Here is a 24,163-nt window from a genome sequence, read left to right as displayed (position 1 = left end):
CCATAAATGGTAGCTAAAAAATACTTTTTTAAAAGATTTTATTTTTGTAAGTAATCTGTACGCCCAACATGGGGCCCGAACTCACAACCCTGAGATCAAGAGTCTCATGCTCTACTGCGTGAGCCAGCCAGCCGCCTCCAGCCAATAATTTTTAAATCCAATTTCAGACAGTTATTAAAGCCCTACAAATTACATCTAATATATCCTTCCAGATACTTTCATAAGGTTTTCAGTATCTAAAATAGATCATAGTTTTTATATGAGGATGGGCTTTGCTGCTGCAAGACCTTTGATTGGAACTATAAGCTATTAGAAAAACAACGCCTTGCTAAGAAGGCTGGAAGTTTCCTTAGAACCAAAATCTTCTAGCACTAAAATTTTAATTTTTTTCCACTCTATGAAAATATTTCTAAAATGCTTGAGGCATTTTTCTGCCCTCAGACACATCATTTTCTGCTGACTCCACCATCACAATGACTCAGTGTGTTTCTAGAACATTAACTACTTCGCACAGTGCTACAAAGCACTTAAACCCTTAAGAGGCCACGGAGCTTTTTAACCGGTCTTTTGTCTGCTCTTTCATATTTTCCCATCGCCTTGTTGTCAAGGCATCAGCTGTCATTTCATACTGTCGTCAGTGTCCTCCTAGAGGAAACACTGCTCCCATTTTATGTGAACTAGGAGCCCAGGACAAGCTGGAATGCTGTTTTTAAATAAACACAGACTCTGTAGGAGACTTTTAAAAGGTTTTCTTATAAAGAAAGTGCATGGAATTTGTGACGTACATTTTAGAAGCTACAAAGGACCACTACGAACATTTACCGAGGAATTATTTTGTGGCGGGTCTAATGATGGGCACTTTCCATTCGTTAGCCTATTTAATCTTCGAAACAACCCATTTTACAGATGCCAAACAAGAGGTTTTGGGAAGATAACAAGCAGCTGAAGAACGCCTGGTTATGAAGTGGTGGCATGAAGACTTGAACCCAGTAGGTTGGACACGGTGCTCCCCACCCTGACACACACTTTTTTCCCCCAAGGACAAGCCAAGCCGGGTAACCTGGCGGGAAAGCTGTGCGTGTCTCAGCTCTCAACTCCCCTCCAGGTAGCTCACGTTATTTTAAGAACGGCTTCTCTCAGGTAAGTTGTCTAGCTCTCTTTTATCTCCCAGGACTAACTTTGAAGTGAAAGGCTTGTGATAAGCCCAGGAACATCTGTAGCTATCCGCTGTGGGATAAAGAGCCTCTACCTGCTTAGGGAACCTGGTTGGTGCCTTCTGAGTTTTCCAGAAGATGCTTCTGAATGTGGGAAATAGTCTTTTTAAAGCAACCAGGCCTCTGTTATTGTTGTGAGGTTATTATAGTTCATCTGGTCAGGTCTCCAATTTCCATAGCCCTGGGGGTGTCAGATGACAAGGGAATACTACCTTAGTTTGAACGCTGATGGCACCCAGTGACATCTTTCAAATGCAGATTTCAACATTTCAGTTTCTAAAAGTGGATTTCTTTTGAATTATAGTGACCCTAACCATTTGCTCTTTATCTATCTCCTTGATCAGCTGGTGTTTTTTTCTCCCTTTCTTGTCTTCTGATTATTTGTTTAAATCATGTAATTGTTTCCCCAGCTCTCCACGAAGCCTGGTGGAGAAAGGATTTAGTATTTCTTTTCGTAAAATAATGACAGGAGGTCTTTTTCTTCCTTGGACTAAGACAAGTAGTAGATCAGCATTATAGGAGCCCTTGGAATGTCATTTAATGTACTGGAGCAGTAATGGAATCAGGCCTTGCAGTTTTGGGTGGAAAGGTCAGGAAGGCTGCAGAGCAAACTTGAGAGGAGTCCCTGGGAGCGCCTCAGAGCTCCCAGACAGAATGCCTTCGTTCCTTTCTTTCCCACGGACGCTATAGGCCAGGTTTATCGCACGGTACTCTGCCTTCAGCTATAAGCTCCCTAAACGCAGGGATGACCCTGAGGTCTTCTTTGCCCTGTCCCTCTGACGCTCTTCCCACACCAAACATAATTCCTTGCACAGGGTGTACACTGTATTTTTCATTTAAGTATTTATTGGACACCGACAGGCACTGTATCAGGCTCTGGAGATTCGGTCTTGAGTGTTTGCTGAACTGACTTGCAGATAAAAGGAAACCATGGACATGCAAAGCCATTATCCAGATGGACCATGGGGATGTTTTCTTTTGCGCTTTGGTGGCCATTTTTAATTAAACCTGTCTAGGCACTAAGTGATGGAAGCCAAAGTGACAGAAGGCTCACTGCCTCCAAGAAGTTCCTGAGCAAGCCCGGCCTGAGGAAGGAAGGGGGGCATGCTGTGTATGAACGGTGCCCAGCTGGAAAGGTGCAGGCTTTTCGGTCCACCTCTCTAAGCTTTCCCCAGCATCCTGCGACAGATCTCCCTTCTCCTGTACCAGATCTCAGTGAGCATTCTTCGCTCTATCTGAATGACTGAAGGGGCATGTCAGGAACTCCTTTTTGAGGTGAAGAGCAGTTTTCCAGAATCTAGAACAATGGACCTAAAATTAAATGGGCCTGGGTGATTTAATGTTAAAGAGGCCCAGAACGTCCATAGGAGCGACACTAATTGCTTGCTATTTTAATAAATTGGTATTGGTTCTAATGAGTTGGTTTATTTTAAAAAAGTAGAGCGCACATGGAGAGCACAGGATCAGTTTGGGCTGGTGGAGATGGTCACTTGGGGTTGGGGAGGAGGAAGAACATTTTAACCTGAGAGCAGCATTGTCTTGTGGTTTAGCAGATGATGTCTCTGCATTTTACAAATTGTGGAGTCATCCAGGGGCCTCGTTTCCAGCATTTCCTCTCCTCATATTTATGAGACTGACAGGTTTATTCTGCCACAAGTTCAGAGAACTATAGGTCACAGTGCAGATTTTTCTGCAAAGAGCTTGCTGTACAGAATTGGGTCCCCTCAAAAGCGCAAGCAACTTTTTCATTGATGACATTAGGAATTTTAGGCAACTAAGAAAGAAGCTTTAGGGATCCCTTCGACCTTGGTTAAAGGCAAATAAATAAAAACACCATGAGGTAAAGACTGCTTAGGTGATAATGTCTGCTCATGAGCAAGGAAATCAGAATTCTGGTGACAAAAGTTGGTGTTTGACCAAAGTGGTGTTTCAGGCTCTGCCTCTGGGCAAGGGTCATTATGTTAGGATCCATAATTGCTAATAAAGTAGGTCCGAGGAACCTCAGAAATAGTAAGTGATATTTTGTGCATATAGGTATTTTTCCAGAGTATGGGTTCACGGCCTTCATGATTCTCAAAGGATCCATGAATTAAAACAACATGAAGGGGTGCCTGGGCGGCTCAGTGGGTTAAAGCCTCTGCCTTTGGCTCAGGTCATGATCTCAGGGTCCTGGGTTTGAGTCCCGCATCGGGCTCTCTGCTCAGCAAGGAGCCTGCTTCCCTTCCCCTCTCTCTCTGCCTGCCTCTTTGCCTACTTGTGATCTCTCTCTGTCAAATAAATAAATAAAATCTTTTAAAAAAATTTTAAAAACAACAACATGAAGAACTGTTTTGGTTTTCTTCCATTTTTCCATTCTTCCTTCCTTCCTTCTTCTTTCTTTCTCCCCTCCCTCCATTTTTTTTTTCTTTTTTGTCTACATTTTCTTCAGGAGGACTGAGGACCTTAAACATTCTCAGTAAGACAAGTGGTTGGTCCTTAGCTAGTTGAGTACCTACTATAGGATAAAGGACTTGCTCAGTGTGAATTCTGCACACAACACGGAGGGTTTTAAGTCTTATGTTAACAAATGATTATTCCTCTTACAATCATTGAAACAAGGATGAGCAATGATAATCTTAACTCCCATTTAATCTTGGTTTGTTCTTGATGCACCATACCTGTCTCCTATGTCCCTGTTTCCTTGTATTGTCACCACTGTAAAGTGTTTTCAAAATAAAGTGGTGGGTGGGAAACCAATATGAAATAATTTTAAGTTGCATTCAAACCCTACTACACCTGCACAGTGAAATCACTTTTTCTTTGCAACTCATGAAGCTGGCATTCTTTCCTGCATCATTTTATTTTTTCAATCTCATAACCTACCTTTGCCGTCGAGCCCCCACAATGCACTGGACTCTGTGTTAGGAATAGAAAAAGAGGATGACAAGGCTCCTGCTCTTAAATACATCCCATATGTTAAAGAAACAGATTCTGCTGTTGAGTACTCTCAGGTTGAAAGAAAAGTGAGAGGATTTTTCCAAAGAACATGTACAAATGGCCCATAAGCACAGAAAAAGATGCTCATTGTCCTCAGCCATCGAGGAAATGTAAATCAAAAGCACGATGAAATACCACTTCACACTCATGAGATTAAGTATAATAAAAAAGCCAGGAACAGCCATCATCAAGGATGTGGAGGAAGTGGAACCCTCATACATTGCTGGTGGGAATGTAAAATGGTGCAGTCATTTTGGAAAAGTCTGGCAGTTCCTTAAAGAGTTCAACATGGTTACCATATGACTCAGTAATCTCTTTCCTAGATATATAGCCAAGTGAACCGAAAGCAGATTCACGAGAGACTTTGCCATGGTTGCTCACAGCGTCATTACTCAGAAGAGCCAAGAAGCAGAAACAACACAAATGTTCATCATCTGTGAATGGATAAACAAAATGGGGGTATAACCACACCAAAACAAGATGTTAATAAAGAAAAAGCTGGAGGTGGCAGGGGTGGAGAGGTATGTGAGAACTCTCTGTACTCTCCATTCAGTTTTCCTGTAAACCTAAAATTGTTCAAAAAAGAATCCATTTTAATGTGTGGTACAGCCATGCAATGGAATATCATTGAGCCATAAAAATGAATGAAATTCAAATGCATGCTACATGGATGAACTCTGAAAACATGTAAGCTGGAAGAAGCCAAACACGGAAGGCCACACACTGTATGTTTCCACGTTTATAGGATGTCCAGAATGGGCAGGTCCACAGAGACAGAGTAGGTTAGTTGTTGCCATGGGCCATGGGGAAGGGAGAGTGGAGGGGCGCAATGGGCAGGGGCTTCTTTTGGGGGATGATAAAAATGTTCTTAGATAGTGCTGATGTTTGCATCACCTTTTGAATATTCTACAAACCAGTAAATTGTATGCTTTAAAATGGTGAATTTTATGGTATATGAATTGTATCTCAATTTTAAAAAGAACCACTTGGGGCGCCTGGGTGGCTCAGTGGGTTAAAGCCTCTGCCTTTGGCTCAGGTCATGATCCCAGGGTCCTGGGATGGAGCCCCGCATCGGGCTCTCTGCTCAGCGGGGAGCCTGCTTCCCTTCCTCTCTCTCTCTGCCTGCCTCTCTGCCTACTTGTGATCTCTGTCTGTCAAATAAATAAATAAAATCTTTAAAAATAAAAAATAAAATAAAACAAAATAAAATAAAAAAGAACCACTGGGCTGGAGGAGGGAGGGAGGTAGTTCTCCTTCTGGGTACACAAGGTAATAGTTCATTTGTTGGCTCTAATCTCATGACATTCTTTAACTCATTGTCTCTGTCTTAAGTATTGAAGGTAGCCAACATCCTCTTTACAATAACCATCTTTCTCTTTTATATGCTGTCTTCCCCACTATGTATCATTCCCTTTCTTTTCCATATTATCTCAAAGCAAAGGACTGTTAACAAACTCATCATGACTACCATTTATCAGGTGCCTAGGAAAGAGGGGATTTCCTTTTCACAAAGTTTAAATTTTACCCTGAAACAAGACAACATGGTCTTTGGTTGACCAAAAGCAAGATGAAGAATAATTCATTAAGATATGCTGTGCAAATCAATTATTCAGGAGAACAAAAGCAGACAGAGATGGAAGAGGACATAGGACCAAGCCTTGGCTCCACTGAAAAAAGCTTGCACAGGGGCGCCTGGGTGGCTCAGTGGGTTAAGCCGCTGCCTTCGGCTCAGGTCATGATCTCGGAGTCCTGGGATCAAGCCCCACATCGGGCTCTCTGCTCTCTAGGGGAGCCTGCTTCCTCCTCTCTCTCTGCCTGCCTCTCTTCCTGCTTGTGATCTCTCTGTCAAATAAATAAGTAAAATCTTAAAAAAAAAAAAACAAAACAAAAAGATCGCACAATAATGCCATCACCAAAAAAAAAACTGAGAAGACAAACATAACAAATGAGAACTCATGCAAGTCACTTATCTGTCTTTACAGGCTCATAAATACATATAGCATTAACTTGGATTTTCAAGAAAATAATGCAATATATAAGCTGTCTTTCAATGCCAATGCTCACGGCCTCTAAAGTTATAACTTTAGGTTTATTAAAACTATACTTGTTCATATATTGCACATATTTCTGCAATATAAAAACAATTTATTTATTTATATATTGCAAATTCTGAGAATCGACCTTTTCTGGCATTCATGGTATCTTATCCACTGCAATAAAAATCTCCATCTCCCTTATTCATTGCAATAAAAATCTCCATTTCACCTCATATTTTGTACTGTGGAACATCTATATTATATATATAACATCGGACTCACATTTAATTCTTTAAAAGCAAATAAAACAACTAGGTTAGTCTGCCCAGCCCTATAGCTTTCCATCAAGATAACCTGTTCTTCTCATAATCTGTGGGCACTTTAGACAGTATCAAGTAATTTCTTACTAAAATTTATGTTAGAATTTGATAGTTTAAATGTCTGTTAGACCATCCAGTTTACATGTCTCCAACTTTGCTCCTTTTTCCCATGCCTCTGTAATGCACACATGCCCCTATACTTACTCAATTATTAACAATCAGTACAGAAAATATTCCACTTTTTGCCCTACCTCCCTAAAAAAGGGAGATGTTTTTGGGTACTGGTACAGCAACAATATGATATTCCCTGTCCTGGTGTACAGGTGTTTCATTTCAAATGTGAAATCACTCCAGTCATACTGTTCTGAGAAAAACATGAAAAGTAAGTGCATTTACCTGGCTTTACAAGGCCTGACTTTGGTTCCTTTTTATATCGAGATGACTGGATGCTTCCTTCACCAACCATTCCAACTGTGCATTTCTTTCTGGAAAAGTCTTCATCACTTCCAGGGCAAAAACCAATAGGGCTATTTCCAGTATCTGAAGGCGTCTTCACGGGAGACACGGACTGGCTGCTAGGACAGCCTGTGTCATCTGGAAGACAGGAATCAGTAAGTGATTAATGAGGAGGAGGAAATCAACAAGGGCAGAGAGAAGTCATGCACACACGCACTCACACACATGTACTCTGCTTATGAGGACCTGGACTGATGCCTGCAGATGCCCTTCCTTTTATTTTCCATATGTTGGTCAATTTTGTTTACAAAGAAAATAGCAGCTATCATGAAACATATGTTAAGGCAAAACCTTCTGAAGTTTTTGGACCACAAATACTTCTGTAACTTTCATGTTGTCAACACTTAAAGGTTTGTCCATTTCAACACTTCAGGTAGTATACTTTTGGGTCAAAACTGTCCATATATTATTTGATGCAGTTAAGTAACAAAAAGTTCACCAGACAATTCAGGGGTATTACTGGGAACCCTTCAGAGTTGTTTGTGTTAGGGGAAAAAAAGTTACTTGAATATTATTGACCTCACCCAGTTTTCGACAGTTGGCCTATCAACCAGTTAAGAGAGTTTAATAGGTATGAAATCTGGCTTTTGGAGTTCAAAGGAGCAGACAAAAAGGTTTTTTTTATTATGTATCCTGTTTTATTAGCATACACACCCTCTCCACAATATATCAATCCAGTATCTTGCTGTCTGGGATAAATGGTAAAATGAAAATGATATTCAAATTACAAATATCCCCTTAACTTTCAAGTTACAGATTATTACTATGATCATTATTATAAGCTAATATGCATGATACGAAGTGACCTGAGTAGGTGCTTATGAGGCAAACAGGAAAGTCATACTGCTGACTTCTATAAATGCTTTCATAGTTATTAAATATTCATGATGCTTGGTTAATTCATGTATACTTTGATGAAGAGAATTGTATGGGAATTTAAGGTAAATCAATATTACCTAAAAGTATGTCTCCTCCAAAGAGTCAATTAGTGGCAAACACTCATTACTAAATAATTCTTTTTTATACAGAAATATTTTGATGGCAGAGCTACTTTAGTAACTCATTAGACAAAAAAAAAAAAAGAATAGAGACTATTAGTACTAATAATTTTTAAGACTATCACACTTTTATGTGTAATAAAGGAACAAAAATAATTTGCATCTGTGAAAGGCTCTCTCAAACTCCACACCTTTAATAAAGACAGAAACAGAACTAGGCATGAATAAAATATACTGGTTGCCTGAATAAAGATGACTAGAATCCATCTAAAAAAATCATGGCCTTTGCTTCATTTTTGGCTTCCATTTCAGATTTTATTATGAAATAGCCCCAGTTTCTGGAACAAAGTGAACTTGGCACTGGTAAGATGATTCATTTCTCTGAATATTCTTTTTTTTTTTTTTTGGACTATTGGCCTTATTAGTATACACAGGACCTCAATGGTGCATTTCTGGAAGGGAGTAGTTTTTAGTGTACTGCTCATGCCTTCTGCCTTTGCTATTCTCTTTCAAGTTCCCTGTTATTACCAAACTCTGGAAGAAACTTTGGCCATGAAGGAGAGTGCTGAGAGCCTCTCCTGACTGCTATGGGTCAGCTCTTTCATCACTTATTGTCCCTGCTTTTCTGTGACATTTGCATGTCCCATGCTGCAACCCAAAAAAAGCCTAGCTCCCCTCAAAAGGTGCAAAGCTGCTAATTACTCAGATTCCAGCACTCTTACAAGGTCTTACAAGGCTCAACAGGCCTGCACATTGCCTCAGGAGGTCCTCCTTCTTGATTCTGATCCCAAAGCAGATAAACCCAAGCAAATGAGGTCTAATCATTCGAAATTACCCATTGCCTTCAAAATTATTTCCTTATGAGTCACTTCCATAAATTACTTCTTTTGAAAGAGAGATGGCCCAAATAAATAAAAGTCCATGCTTCGGAGTCTCTAACCTGAAAAGCAATTTTTCTTGAAAACACTCAGACTCAACAGGACAAAATCAAATGATTTCCAGTATTGAGAAACACTGTCAAAATTATAATTTAAGTCAATAGAAAGCAAATGTGTTTTGTTGGTTCTATTATCATTTAGCCAGAGTTAAATGAGAAAGAATATGTATAAGCCATGCTTTTAATAATGTCAAGAATTAAGTGCTAGGGTCTGGTTAGAAATTGGGACCTGAAATTACTTAGAAGAGTGGCACTTTAGGGAAGGAAGCAGCAACTTTTTTTTTTTTTTAACCTGGAATGTGTGCTTTACAAATCATCAATATTTACGGCTAGTATCTCCAGGGGAAGGGTTTGAGAAGGTGAGGACCTAAATAAACCTTTAACTTGTGGCACCTTGTACAGCATCTAAATAATGACATAAACTGGTGTTCCCCCAACATCTCTTAACTGTCTAGTATTGTGCTTTATATTGAGAGAGAAACAATGGGAATAAGACATGATCTTTCATTGGTTAAACTACATCTTGGCACTGAACCAGCCCACAGACATTATGCTCAGCGCCCATGCTAATGGAGCTTATAAATAAGCAAATGGAGCTGGGTAAGTATCACTTACAATGCACAACTCCTATAGGCTGGCAAGCCTGTCAAAGCAAATCCATACTCAAGAAAATCAGTGTGTTACCAGAGAAATTTGGGGTATTCAGCAGTTTCATCCCATGAGATCAACACTAACCAGGTATCTAGTTTGGAAAGGGCAGGGTCATTGATTTTCCTACTAGAGAGAACAAACTCTAAGTTATGCAAAGTAAGCCTCAGAGCAAAGGCAACAAAGGTACATGGACCAGGGAGTCATCTGGTAACCTGAGACACCTGCAATATTTTCCTCTGTGTGACACTGAAAAAGTGGTCATTTTTTCAACGAGACTTGTTTAAGGCTCCTTTACCCTTTCCCTCCCCCTTCCCTTCTCTTCTCCTCCTCCCTTTTAACTTCATGGTCACAGCTGGAAGCAGACTCCTAGTCCAGATGAAAGTAATACTCCTTCCCGAAATTCTATATAAAATACTTTTCCTTCACATTTGCTCCAAGACTCCAAGAAGACTAAAGCCAAGCAGATGCCCCTTGGTTATTCATGTCTAATGTTACCATGTGCCAAACTACATGTGGACCAAGCACGTATTAAACAGATTTATTTATAAAGCCCACTTTGGTTAAACCCTTTGAGTATGCCTCCTGTTTCCTGCTGCTACTAGCTCAATTTGTCCTATGGAATCCATGGATTTATAATTACAATATGTATAATTATGGTTTTTATTATGTTAGTATAAAGAAATTATCAATGACAAAAAAATTTTAATAGGACACCATGAGGAAACTATTTCAGAGAGGAAATGACAGAAATCCTGAATGACCTACCCAAAACAGTGTAGAATGTTTTAAATTTCCAGAAAAATGCCTGAGAAAAATAAGAACATTTTGGCCTGGTTTTGGCAGAGGGAAGCTTTGCAGCAAGGCTTTAGGTAGAGCATGTGGAAGACTTTCAGTCTCTGGAGAGAGAGGAGTTTTTCTTTTAAAACACACACACACACACACACACACACGCGCGCGCGCGCGCACGCGTGCACACACACACACCCACTACTTTGGTGCTTACATTATTGAGCTTTTACACTTCTTCATTGTTCATGGTAAGTATAACTTCATTAAAAAAAGGAAAACATAAAACAGGGATGGCTGTGTGGGTCAGCCGGCTAAGCGCCTGCCTTCAGCTCAGGTCAGGATCTCAGGGGTCCTGGGACACAGGTCTGCATTGGGCTCCTGCTCAGCGGGGAGTCTGCTTCTCCTTCTCCCTCTGCCCCTCCCCCGATCCTGCTCGAGCGCGTGCTCTCTCTCTCTCTCCAATAAATAAATAAAATAAAATCTTAAAAAAACCCAATAACCCTATAACAGGATCATGTTTCATGTTTTACACACTGTGATCCATCTGAAAATATAGGATAACTTCCTTTTGGGGTCAATAATTTTAAATCCCACTTCAATGGGCCCAGGACGGTCCCTCGTGGGACACGGGTAAAACTGGCCCTTACTAAGTCTACTTTTGATCATCATCTATCGTGAAGGAGACTAAGTTACATTTCGTCCTTGATATGTACTAAGGAATAGGCCATTTTTGTTCTTGTTGTTCATTTGCTTTGAATCTGTCAACATACAAGTTTAAGGACACACAAAGAATACTCATAGACCCAGGAAGTCCCAGAAGTTGCAGCCCTTCTCAAGCGCTATAAGAAATGTACCTACTAAATAGTTTCCAAATTGTTGTTAAGGAAAAAAAAAAGTTAAGATCTGTAAGGAGAGATGAGAGAAACAGGCATCTGTTGTAGCCTGTAGGTTGTTAAAAAAATGTTTTTAAATCTATTTCTCCTCTCTCTTTACATGACAAGCTCTTTGAGAACATGCCATATAGCTAATAACTGTACAATTACTCTACTGACAATTCTGAAAAAACGTGTAAGTATCTTTTAAAATAATTTGTATCTTATTTTAAATGCACTAAAGGAACTTGCTAAATTAAAAGAAATCTGTTGGGGTTGTTAACATGTTCATTTAATCTTTGATATTGTCAAAGTAATAATTAACGCAAAGGGTCTAGCTTGAGTGCAGAAGAGTATAAAGAAGGAAAGAGAACATAAATGGATAACGGTTTCCTGAAACTGCAGTACCCAGAAAAAATATTATTGATCTTTTAATTATGTGTATAATTTCCTTGCTCACTTGCTTTGTGCTGTTTCCACATGTAGTATATTCAGTTTCGTTACCCTGCTACCGAGCACTTTCCCCTGGAACTTGTTAGGCTATAAAGAAAGAAGCTATTGAAGACTGACAGGAGCCAATGCAAAAGGGCTCATACTGGCCACAGACAATAATTCGAGCATCAGAAAGAACAAATAATTAATGCAACTGACTTAACCACTGGATATTAAAAAAAAAAATCTGTGAGCTCATGGTTATAGAAAAAAAAACAAAAAAACAAAAAAAACTAAAGACAAAAAAGAAAGACCCTTTCCACCTTAAAGAATCCCAATGCACTGGCAATCGTTGGCAGCGACCCAGGGACCCATTCTTTGTGTTGAAATTCGGCAATTAAAAGGAAAGAAAGAACTAGTATAAATCCTGATTGAAAAACCATTCCTCGGGGCCCTGGGTGGTTCAGTGGGTTAGAGCCTCTGCCTTCGGCTCAGATCACGGTCTCGGGGTCCTGGGATCGGGCCCCGCATCGGGCTCTCTGCTCGGCGGGGAGCCTGCCTCCCCCCCCCTCTGCCTGCCTCTCTGCCTACTTGTGATCTCTCTCTCTCTCTGTCAAATAAATAAATAAAATCTAAAAAAAAAAAAAAGTCCTATACAAATTATATTTCAGTATAACTGAAATCTCTCACTGATGTTGCAGAGTTCTTCCTTACAGAAGCTTCTGGTTAATGAAAATAGATGGAATAATAGAAACAGAAAGTCACTATTTTGTAATTATTTCTAATGAAACAATTGATTTAGATAATACACATAATGGAAGAAACAATTAGACAATAGTCAGAGAATTTACAGTGAAGGGATCAGGCCTTACCCAACTGCACCCATTCTCAGCATCACCAGTGGTAGAGAACAGACATTATGTTGACGGGATGCCAGATGAAACGCACGGCATTCCCCATGAAGTAGTCTTGCTATAAAAATTTCCCCTGCATCTAACCAAGCTTTAAACCTAGTGTCCACCTTCTAAAATATATGGAGAACAGAGAGTAATGAGTCAAATCAAGGGCTGGCAAGCGGCAACCTGCAGGCAAATTCTGCTTGCCGCCCGCTTTTGTAAATAGAATGTTATTGGAACACAGCCATGCTGAATCCTTTAGATATTGTTCACTGTGGCTTTCAAGCGACAATGGCAGAGCTGAATAATTGTGACACAGATCATTGGCTAGCAAAGTCGTAAATATTTACTGTTTTGTTCTCTACAGAAAAAGTTTCTTGGCCTCTGGGTTAAATGCTATGAGGAAGCAAACAGACACCTTCAAGACGACTGGGGCTATTTCGATGTTCTCTGTCATACCAAGGAATTATGTTAATTGTGTAGTAATGAAAATGGCACTATGATTATGTGAGAAAATGTCCAGTTTTTAAAGAAATGCAGGGCTGAGGTATGCAAGTAGACATGGAATGACATGATGTCTGGAGATCTGCTTTTTAAAATGCTTCTGCAAAGTAAAAAAAAGAAAAGAAGAATAGATGTAGCAAATACAAGGATATCTTGTAGTTACTTAAGCTGGACAAAGTAGACAAGCAGTATATGGGGATTCATTGTAATATTATGTTTTTGAGTATGTTTGAAAAAGGTTCAAAATGTTTTATTAAATTTCTCAAAAAAACATTTTAGAGCGAGTATTTATTTAAAATAGATGTAAACGTATTATTTAAAAATCAATTCTATCTTATATTGTTTTTTAGGGTGTTTCTAATTTTGTCACTATTACTGAAATTGTTTCAGTAACACATTTTAAAAATAAATCTTTGGGGGCACCTGGGTGGCTTAGTCAGTTAAGTGTCCGACTCTTGATTTCAGCTCAGGTCATGATCTCAGTGTCGTGAGATCGAGCCCCACATCTGGCTCATAGGCTGGGTGTGAAGCCTGCATAGGATTCTCCCTCTCCCTCTGCCCCAACCCCCACTTACATATATGCAAGCTCTCTCTCTTTCAAAAAACAAAAATAAAAAGTAAAAACAGGGGCGCCTGGGTACCTCAGAGGGTTAAAGCCTCTGCCTTCAGCTTGGGTCATGGTCTCCGGGTCCTGGGATTGAGCCCCAAGTCAGGGTCTCTGCTCGGCTCTCTTGCTTCCCTCCTCTCTCTCTGCCTGCCTCTCTGCCTACTTGTGATCTCTGTTTGTCAAATAAATAAATAAATAATCTTTTTTAAAAAGTGAAAAATACATCTTTGGTCAAATATTTTATTATCTCATAGAATGTATATCCAAAATGGAATTACTAAGCTTTCAAAGAAGTTTGAGACAACTTAAATTCTCCTTATTATTGAATGAACATACCCTACTTAGAAAAGTCCTGACAATATTAAATACTATTTATTTGCATTTTTGCCAAGTTAATAATGAAAAACGTATTTTTGATGTTTTAGTTTGCACATATATAATTATTAGTGAGGCTTAATGTCTTCCATATGTTTGCTGGCCTTTTTAACTTATTCTATGAATTGTTAGTTTGACAATTTTCTACTAAGATGTTAAGGATTTCTTATCAATATGTAAGAAATCCCTATATAGTTTTTAATTTATAATGTTTTGACATTTAACCCTTTGTATTTTCTCCATATTTTCCTTTGTGCTTTCTTCCAGTTTTTTTTTTTTTTTAAGATTTTATTTATTTATTTGTCAGAGACAGAGAGCACAAGCCGGGGGAGCAGCAGACAGAGGGAGAGGCAAGCAAAGGGAGAAGCAAGCTCCCTGATGAGCAAGGAGCCCAATGCGGGACTCGATCCCAGGACCCTGGGATCATGACCTGAGCTGAAGCCAGACTCTTAGCCAGCTGAGCCACCCAGGTGTCCCTCTTCCAATGTTTTAATACTTAGAATATCCTTCACTCCAAAAAAATGAATATTTACTAATACTTTCTTCCAGATATTTATAGTTTCACTCTTCATATAAATTTAGTCCATCTCAGGTGCCTGGGTGGCTCAAGTGGTTAAGCATCTGCCTTTGGCTCAGGTCATGATCTCCAGGTCCTGGGATGGAGCCCTACATCAGGCTCTCAGCTCAGCGGGGAGTCTGCTTCTCGCTCTCCCTCTGCCTGCTGCTCCCCCTGCTGGTGTTTTCTCTCTCTCTCAAATGAATAAATAAATAAAATCTTAAAATAAAACCCAAATAAATAAATTTAATCCATCTGGCATTCATTTGAAAATGCAGTGTGATGTTAAATATTAATGTTATTATTATTTTTTAAAAATTTAGGAAATCTATTCTTTCCCCATTACTTTGTAATGCTTTTTGGTAAAATTTTGAAAGCAATGAATAGTTTTTGCAAAATGAATATATATATATATATGCTTTTGTGCATATATACTTTTAAAATACACATTTTTAAAATGTTAAGATTGCCTGAAGTGTGCGTGTGTGTGCATGTATTACATAATTTCTTGATATTTAACTGAAGTGCCTACCAGCCAGTGTCATCAAACTTTTGGTGCCAATTATGATGACCAAGTATCTACTTGAGTATCTGTGCACCAATTACATAAAAGAATAAAACACGAGGTTCTGAAGTTCACAAATAAAATATTTCTTCAAAGTCCAAGAAACAGTTCTAGAACTTCTGGTTCACTTTTGAATTTAGATCTTAGAGCTCATTTGTTTTCCAAAATGCTGAACTAAACAATTCCAGAAGATGTACTTAAAAATAACATCAGGCGGAAGAAAACGTGGTTTTGTGCCATAATGTCTTGAAACATTCAGTTATGGTTTGATGCTGTTCAATCTTCCGTTGCATACTCTGGGGGGAAAAATCATTGCTATTCTAAGGAAACATTACTTTAAACTATTGGGAAATCTAGTTGATTCTCATGAATGACCAAAGCACTTAGAGACCACTTACTCATCCATTCAACAAATATTTATTATCTACTACGTGCTAAACACTGGTATAGGTGTTTGTATTCTTCCTGCTCCAGATACTGACATTTCTTAAGACAGTCTGAAAAAGACATAAAATGTCACAGCCTAAACTCATTGTTAATCTGAACCCTGTGAAATTCTTACCACAAACCATTCAAATGCACTGAAAAGATGTAGGTAAAATAAGAAAAGTAGTATTTATTAAGTAGCTATCACATAACACTAATTTTTTTTTTAAGATTTCATTTATCTATCCGACAGACAGAGATCACAAGCAAGCAGAGAGGCAGACAGAGAGAGAAAAGGGGAAGCAGGCTCCCCGCTGAGCAGAGAGCCCGATGCGGGGCTCGATTCCAGGACCCTGGGATCTTGACCTGAGCTGAAGGCAGAGGCTTTAACCCAATGAGCCACCCAGGTTCCCCAACACTAATTTTCAATAATATTTTATTTTATAGGTGGGACAACTGAGGCTCAGAGAGGTTAAGGATTCCACAGTCACACAGCTACTAAGTAAACTGACTCAAGATTCAAATTCAGGTTTTTCTGACTCTCAAGTCCTTGTTTTCCCCACCATTACAAGCTAGTTTCTTTCTAAAATTTTTTACCTATGTTTGTTCCAGAGGAAACAGCAGCAATTCTGGGAAGGCTCAAATTAAAAACAGACAAAGGAAGCTGTTAGAGAGAAGCCATCCCATAATAAACAGGCCACAAAAATTTGAGGCAAGAAAATTCTAGCTGGTTGTAGTTTTCCACTATTCTTGCTTCAACGCAGTAACCATATAGTGCTTGCCATATTTTTGCCATAATTTTGCATTCTAGGTTTTGAACAGGAAAAGTTGAACTTCTATTCCTTTACCTAATTTTAGCATCTTTCTGGAGTAAGAATTCACAAGTCTATAAGGCTCTACACCAATTTGGTTTCAGTATTATGCAATGTGACAGTACCCAAAAGCCAATGTTGAAGTGCAAGAAGCCCATCCATCCACCCATCCACTCATCCACCCATCCATCCACCCATCCATCCACCCATCCATCCATCCATCCACCCATCCACCCATCCATCCACCCATCCATCCATCCACCCATCCAACCAACCAATCATTCCTTCCACAAATAATTACTGATTTCTTATTACATGCAAGTAGCTCTCTAGATACTAGGGATGTTATGATGATCAAGACTCTCTAAGAGCTTAGTCCTGAAGTTTACGTTCTGGTGGTGGAAAGAGACAGTTAATAAACAAGTAAAACAAGAAATACATAGAGAAGATATTTGATGGTGACGTACTGTTAATGAAACAAAACTGGTTGATATCATATAGATTAGCTAGGTGGGGGGTGGAAAGGCACTTCATTAGACGGGTTGTTATGAAAGGCCCTGAGGAGGTAACCTGAGCTCAGGAGGTAACCTGAGCTGAGACCAAAAGAATGAGAAGGAACTATCGTGGAAAAGGCAAGGAAAAGAATTTCAGGCAGCGGGAACAACGAGGAGTTTGGTGCATTGAGGAAACTGAAAGGAGGCCAGGAAGGCTGAGAGGGACAGAGGACTGATGAGGAGGCTGAAGGGACGTAGATGCCTGAGCACATGCGGGATCTTAGACCAGGAATCCTAAGTGTGATGGAAGCCATGATGTGCATTAAGCAGATGACAACAGTTTGGTTTGTGGAGAACAGACTATAGTAGTGATAGTATGTTTGGCTAATACTTACTGAGTGCCTACTAAGTACCAGGCATGTTCAAACACTTAACACAAGTCTTAATTAATGGAGTTTAATACCCCTTTGAGACAGGCAGTAGTATCATCCTGCTTTGCAGAGGGCATCTAAAACTAGTACTAGCATTTATACCACCTGCCTGGGTTGCAGTCAGTAAGTGGGAGAGCCATGGTAAGAATTCAAACAGCCTAACTCCAAAGCCTCCTTCTTAGCCCCTATGTTGTGGTTTAGGAAGGAACTCCCCGAAGCAAGTAAGTTGCACAGGCCCCTGCCATGGTGGGAATCAGAGAGGACAGTGGTGTGACTCGCTGGTAGCAGGGAAAATTGAAGAAAGTAGATGGATTTGGGATATATTTTGGAAAAATAATCCAAAGCATTTAACTCATGATAATGAAAAATAGGAAGAGATCAAGGATGTTTTTAAGTTTTTTTGCATAAGCAATTATTCCACGGTGGTCATTCCTGAGTTGGAGAAAAATGGGTTTATGAATGTGTAGGGGTTGAAGCCAAGAATTCTGTTTTTGAGGGGCGCACGGCTGGCTCAGTCAGTTAAATGACTGACTCTTGACTTCAGCTCAAGTCATGATCTTAGGGTTGCAAGACCAAGCCCTGTATCAGGCTCTGTGCTGAATGTGGAATCTGAGATTTTCTCTCTCCTTCTCTCTCTGCCCTTCCCTCACCTCATATTTTCTCTCTTAAAAAACAAAACAAAAAAAAATTCTGTTTTTGATATGTTAAATTTGAGACACAAATTAACAATGACCTTGAAGATATCAAGTAGGCAGCTGAATACAGCAGCTGAATAGGACAGGCCGGGAACATCACCAACCTATGGCTGAGCAACTTAAAGATGGCTGCCCTTGGGGAGGACTGGAGAAGAGGTCAGTGTAACACTATGGGGACAGGGAGAGCGGGGAGCCAGAAATGGTGCCCAAGGAGTGACTCCAGAGGCAGAAGGAACCTCAGAGGTTTGGAACCACAGAAGCTGAGGAGGAAAATCCTTCCTAATGGAGAGGCTAGTTCAGTTGTGTTGAGTGCTGCCAAGAAGTCAAGGAAAATGAGGGCAGACAAGAGAAAGATCTGCCAGCCTGGTCACCCACATCCTTGACAAGAGCAAATGATGAGAGTTTTGCTGTGAAGAGAAGCAAAGAAACATGATGAGATGAGAGGTCAAAGGCAGCTTATTTTCTTTTAAAGGTGTGTATACTCGAGTGACTGCATGTGTGAGCTGATGGAAATGAGCTGGGGAAGGAATGAATGCAAATGAAGCCCTTCCACCAAGACTTGTCACCTACATCTAAAAAAATGGAGACTGGACTAATTATTTAATGAATGTCTCCCTGGTTTCTTGGAGACAAAATAATCATCTCACATGTAAACATTCCTGGGATTTCTGAGCTATTTTGGAGCTTCGAGTGCTCCCACACGTCACTCTGGTGCAGCCCTCAGCAGTAGAGGGGGATGAAGTGAAGGGAGGCAAGCCTCCATTTCTTCATAGGACTCACAAGGCCCTCTCCTTGTTTTGTTTGTTTGTTTGTTTTTGTTTTTTTTAACCAAACTTCAAGTTGTTGTATTTGTGCTAGCAACCAGAGGGGAAGGAATTTGGAAAGGAAAACATCTTGGTCCCATTAGTTAATGTGTTGTGAGGAAAGGATCTCTGGAGGAGCTCTGGTGAGGGAGGAGTTAGTGTGGAAACTAGGGAAAAGGGTGGCTGTGTCACTGCCCCAAGACAGGTGTGCCTGGCAGGGGGTCTGGGGAGGGACTCTTGTCCTGTAAGCTTCCGTTTCTCTTGCTCTGTCCTTTGTGGGGTTATGGTCTTTCCGACATAGGCATGATACTAATATCTCTGACCTTCTCTCTCCTTAGCAGTATGAGTTTATCTGCAGTTTCTAAACCACGCCTTCTTAAAGACTCTGTTATTTATTTATTTATTTATTTGGGTTCCTTGGTGGAAGAAAGTGGGAGAGAGGGAGACGGAGAGACGGAAAGAGAACTAGAAGGATCAGGAGGAAAAGAGGAGTGAGAGGCAGAGACACAGATCAAGAAGCCATCTTGTAATCTCTTGAAAACTTGATAACCAGGGCGCTGCAAACCACTCTAAGGACACCTGAACTATAGTTAGCTGTCTTGTAGCAATGTAAATATTCTCCCTTTCTGTTCTATTTTTCTCACATGGAGAATTTGAACAGAGTGATAGGAAGGAGTAAGGGATACAAATGGATGAAAGTTAAGGAAAAAACAATACTCAGTTCCTGCAATTGCTGCATTTGGGTTTTTTCTATTTGAAAAAAAAATTGTTTTAGGTAATATATCATGGTATTTACTTTGTTTAAAAAAGGGAGCAAAGAGAGTGACAGAGAAATATGTTCATATACCAGACTAATTCCAGTGATATTCATAAAATAAGATTCTGAATTTTGAAGGTTAAGCCCACAGACAAAACATCCGTCTGAGGAAGAATGGCCAAAGACATGTATATCATCCTGGCCTTCTCCAGGGTGATACACATGCCATCGTCACAATGAGTGAGGGGACTTTGCTGTGCCGACAAGCAATGACATGGACGGGCACTGCCTGGACACCCGGTCCTGGAGGGCAAGACTTCTGTCATGATTGTCCCTCACTCTAGATCAGCTCCTGGGACAGTGCCCTGCCCATAACAGGTGTTCGATAAATATTCACTTAACAAACAAACAGGAAGGATCACAGATCAATATAGCATGATCCTGCTTTGACAAAAAGCAAAACAAAATAAATCCTATAGATGTGATTACATCCACTCAATGTGTTTGCACATTTTTATTCTGAGTTTAAAAAGTACAATAATTAGCATTAAAATTATAATCCTCACAAACACCTCAGAATAAATAGAAGGGTGGGTTAGGGTCCACAGACTCAAGAATTCTGAGAGTTAGGTTAGTGTCAGCGAGGAAAGTGAACTCTAAGAGCCCCCACACCAAAGAAGACAGAAGAAAGCCTGAGCCAGCCAGAAAAGGGGAGGGGCCCCAGGAAAAGTCACACTGAGCCAGGAAAAGCCTGAAGGATGAGTTTCTGCAGGAACGGGGGTGCGGGCCAGATGAGCCCACAGCTGAGCACTGGTCTGCACTAGAAAGCTTGCTTTGGGTTCCCTAAAAAGAGAGAGCAGTCATTCAGACCCACAAACACAGAACAGACTGGTGGTTGCCAGAAGGGAGGGCATGGGGGGATGAGAAAAGTAGGTGAAGGGGAAGTGGGAGTTATAGGCTTCCAGCTATAGAATGAACAAGTCACAGGCATCAAAGGTCCCGCACAGGGAATATACTCAATGGTATTGTTGTCGCTCTGCATGGTGACAGATGGCGGCTAAAGGACAGTCAGCCTGAGGGTGTGACCCCAGGCAGTGGAACCTAGGGCACTCTGTCCAGCCTCGTGAGGAGCAGCGGGGCAGGTGTCTCTCTCCTCTGGCAGGAGAGGAGCTGCACTCTGTCTCCGAAGCAGGAGACAGCCAAGCTGAGAGGCAGGGCAGGTGTGGAGCAGTTGTGTGCCCAGGGCCAGCAAAGCCACCTGCCAACGCAGGCATACTCAGTAGCCTTGCATACCTGAAGTGCACCGGGTTTCCCTCCCCTGGGTCAGTGGGAGGAGACTGGCGCTTTCTCAAAAGCATCCCAGTAGGGTGGGGTGGTGGCTCATGTCCAGGTGTAGTCCTGGGAAATGTGGGTGTGTGGCTTTGTGCTCACTTCCTTCTTCACTCCAAACTGGGCTGCTGGTTTTTCTCATGGCTTACAAGTGCCAATTCGTGAGTGGAGCATTTTCTGATTTTCCTCGCAAAAGATCTCTCTCCTAGCTACCCACAGCACTGGAGTCATGGTTCTATTAGAGAGATTACTCTTTTTGACATTTAGAGATGCTGAACTCTCAAGGACAGGAATGTTTCTTTCACTTAATAAGCCCATTAAGTTGATTATCGGGTACTGCTCTAGTTTTTCATTCTCCCAACTACGAAGACAGTACATGCTCTCAATAAATTTTATTAAATGAGTGAAAATACTTTTCCTATTCTCATAGTTGTGCCTTCTACCAAATTTCAGTGAATACTTATTAAGCAACTGCTGTGTGTCTGGTATAGGGCAGGGAACTCTACTGTTCCTGCCTTCATGAGGCTTATAGTCTACTGGGGATTCAGGTAACTAAATATCAAATTTAAAAACCAGGTTGGTCATGTGGTATGACAGAGGAAGCATCAAGGGGCACCTAATCTAACTGAAATGTATCCTTCAGCTACGTCCCCGGCTCTGACATTTACCTATATTCACATCCAGCCTTTCTTTTCTTCCTATACATGTCTTTTTGGGTCCACCCGAGTCATGTTACAAAGTTAACACTTTTTTACTCTCCGCTAATCTCTCTTTCTCTCTCTTTCTCCCTGCCCCCTATGTGTGTGTCTGTGTATGCCTTTTTTTTTTTCTTTCTTGTCTATTTCCCCTCAGCCTAAAAACTTTATCAAAATAACCTGTCATTTGATAAATGTCCTATCTTTGCTATAAATGCAACACTATTTTTATTTTTGGTGTAGTATTCAGTGATTTATTAGTTGTGTATAATGCCCAGTGCTCATTATGCCACATACCCCTCCTTAAGGCCCATCACCCACTTACCCCATCCTCCCACCCACCTCCCTGTCCACAACCCTCAGTTTATTTCCTGAAGTCAAGGGTCTCTTATGGTTTGGCTCCTTCTCTGATTTCTTCCCAGTTTTTCCTCCCTTCCCATTTGATCCTCTGCTCCATTTCTTATATTCTACATATGGGTGAAACCATATGATAATTGTCTTTCTGTGATTGATTTATTTCACTTAGCATAATACCCTGTAGTTCCATCCATGCCGATGTAAATGGTAGGTATTCATCCTTTCCATTTCCTCTTTCCCACCCCAGTTAAGTTTGTTTTATAAAGTTGTCTACACTCTATTTGTCACCTCCCATTCACATCTCAGCCATCGCTACAATTTTGTGGGATTGTTTCTGCCTAACCTAGTGGTTTTATCCTTGAATATTTTTTAGTGCACCCCTTCCTTAATCTTGCTGTGACATCAGAAGCTGTTGGCTACTTTCTTCTTGAATCTCTTCCCTTAGTATTAGAGACACGATCATTCCTGACTCTCCTCCTTCCTCTCTGAACTCTTTCTTGGTGCTTTGGTTTCCTTTTTCTGTCTACTCTTGTTTTATCTCAGAGGTCTAGCCATGGGCCTCTAATCTTTCTCTAGGCACTGCCTTCGGGTAATATAATCAATTCCCTGGACTTCAGCTACCAACATTTCTGACTTCTCTTTGGAGCTCCAGACCTTTCCTTTTATCTCAAATGCAACAAAGCTTAACCTGGCTCATCAACCTGACTCAGTGTCCTTCTCCCCAGTCCTGCTACTCCATTAGTGTTCATCCAGTGGAAATTTAGATCTAACTCTTCCACTTGCAATTGGTGACGAAGACCCATAATTTTTAGCCCTCAAATCCTCTCCCATATCATTTTATGGTCCTTAACGAGATGGCCATGATGGCCTTCAAACCAGGCAGGCATCTTGCCATCATTCCTGCTTCCTTCCCTCTACTGTCCAACATGTAACCAGAAAGATTTTTCTCAATTCTCAATCACAACTCTTTCTTGCTGAAAACCCTTCCATGACTTTGCAAGATCTTCAGGAATTGCCAGATGGCAGCCCATGAGCCACACTTGGCTATTTATGGTACTTAGCTGGCAGAGTTTGTCGAAAACCTGAATTTTTAAAATTATGAATACTGTTAGAAGGAGCACATGCTGTCCAGGTCTAGAGTCCTCTCTATTGTCATCTATCCACATGGACTCACTCTCTATATTACTAGTCTATTTTCTGCATAGATCCTTGATCTCACCAGTTGGGTTAACGCAACATCAAAAACATTTCCTGCTGTGGCCTGGCCTTGCTAGTCTCATTTCATGCTCTGAACTCAGGTCTGTGATGCCAAGGCTCATGTTTATCCACTGTGCCATGCTAATTTATGTTACTTCTTTGAATGCTTGGGTTTGAGAAATGTGAGAGGCCAATGTTGATAATAAATGGAGCAATAGGGCGCCTGGGTGGCTCAGTGGGTTAAGCCTCTGCCTTTGGCTCCGGTCATGATCTCAGGGTCTTGGGATTGAGCCCCGAGTCGGGCTCTCTGCTCTGCAGGGAGCCTGCTTCCCCTCTTTCTCTGCCTGTCTCTCTGCCTACTTGTGATCTCTCTCTGTCAAATAAATAAATAAAATCTTTAAAAATAAATAAATAAATGGAGCAATAGATTCCAATTATGAGGAATTAGTGTGTGTAGTGTGCATAGATAAAAAGGACAGGGAAACAAAATAGGTGAGTCAAGGTAGTCGTGTGGGAATTGCACCTAAAGATATGTTATCCCACTTATTTTTTGGCACCAGGCTTAAGGCAGTAATTGATTTTTCAACCTCTGTGTTTTATTCATTATGATGGCTTTAGCACGATTCTGATCCTCAGCAGGCATTTAATAAATGCTTACTGGATACTCCATTTTTGTGGAAGCTTGCAAAAAAGTGGCTGTCCTGTTGCTCCTAGGCTATGGTTCCTCTTTTTTTCTCTTTCAGTGAACCCATTGGGTATTTACCAAGAGTGGATCCAGTATACCTGCTTTCAGTGTACCCCAAATCATCTTAATACCAAAGAAAGTAAATACATAAGAGAAGTGTGCTAGGGATGGTAAATCCAGAGAGAGAGGATTATACAGGAAAATAAAGGAAGAGAATGCTTTCTCCTTCCCCTTTACT

At 40.6% G+C, this 24,163-nt stretch overlaps 1 protein-coding gene across 4 annotated transcripts in view; it reads right to left on the bottom strand.

Annotated features, from left to right (window-relative positions):
* Positions 1 to 24,163, bottom strand: part of LOC111146611 (syntabulin) — a 72,929-nt gene that overhangs the window by 41,196 nt on the left and 7,570 nt on the right. For 3 of the 4 annotated variants that reach the window (XM_022502243.1, XM_022502241.1, XM_022502240.1), the window contains one exon: positions 6,943 to 7,140. In XM_022502243.1, coding sequence (XP_022357951.1) covers positions 6,943 to 7,140 — 198 coding nt within the window. Of the gene's footprint in view, positions 1 to 6,942; positions 7,141 to 16,036; positions 16,042 to 24,163 lie in introns of those variants that run through there. The other variant, XM_022502242.1, reaches the window with a different exon arrangement.

Source organism: Enhydra lutris, unplaced genomic scaffold, assembly GCF_002288905.1.
Source record: "Enhydra lutris kenyoni isolate GAN:26980312 unplaced genomic scaffold, ASM228890v2 scaffoldscaffold14, whole genome shotgun sequence".
Lineage (NCBI taxonomy): Eukaryota > Metazoa > Chordata > Mammalia > Carnivora > Mustelidae > Enhydra > Enhydra lutris.
The sequence above is the reverse complement of the archived record's forward strand: the minus strand, read 5'-3'. Positions and strand labels throughout refer to the sequence as shown.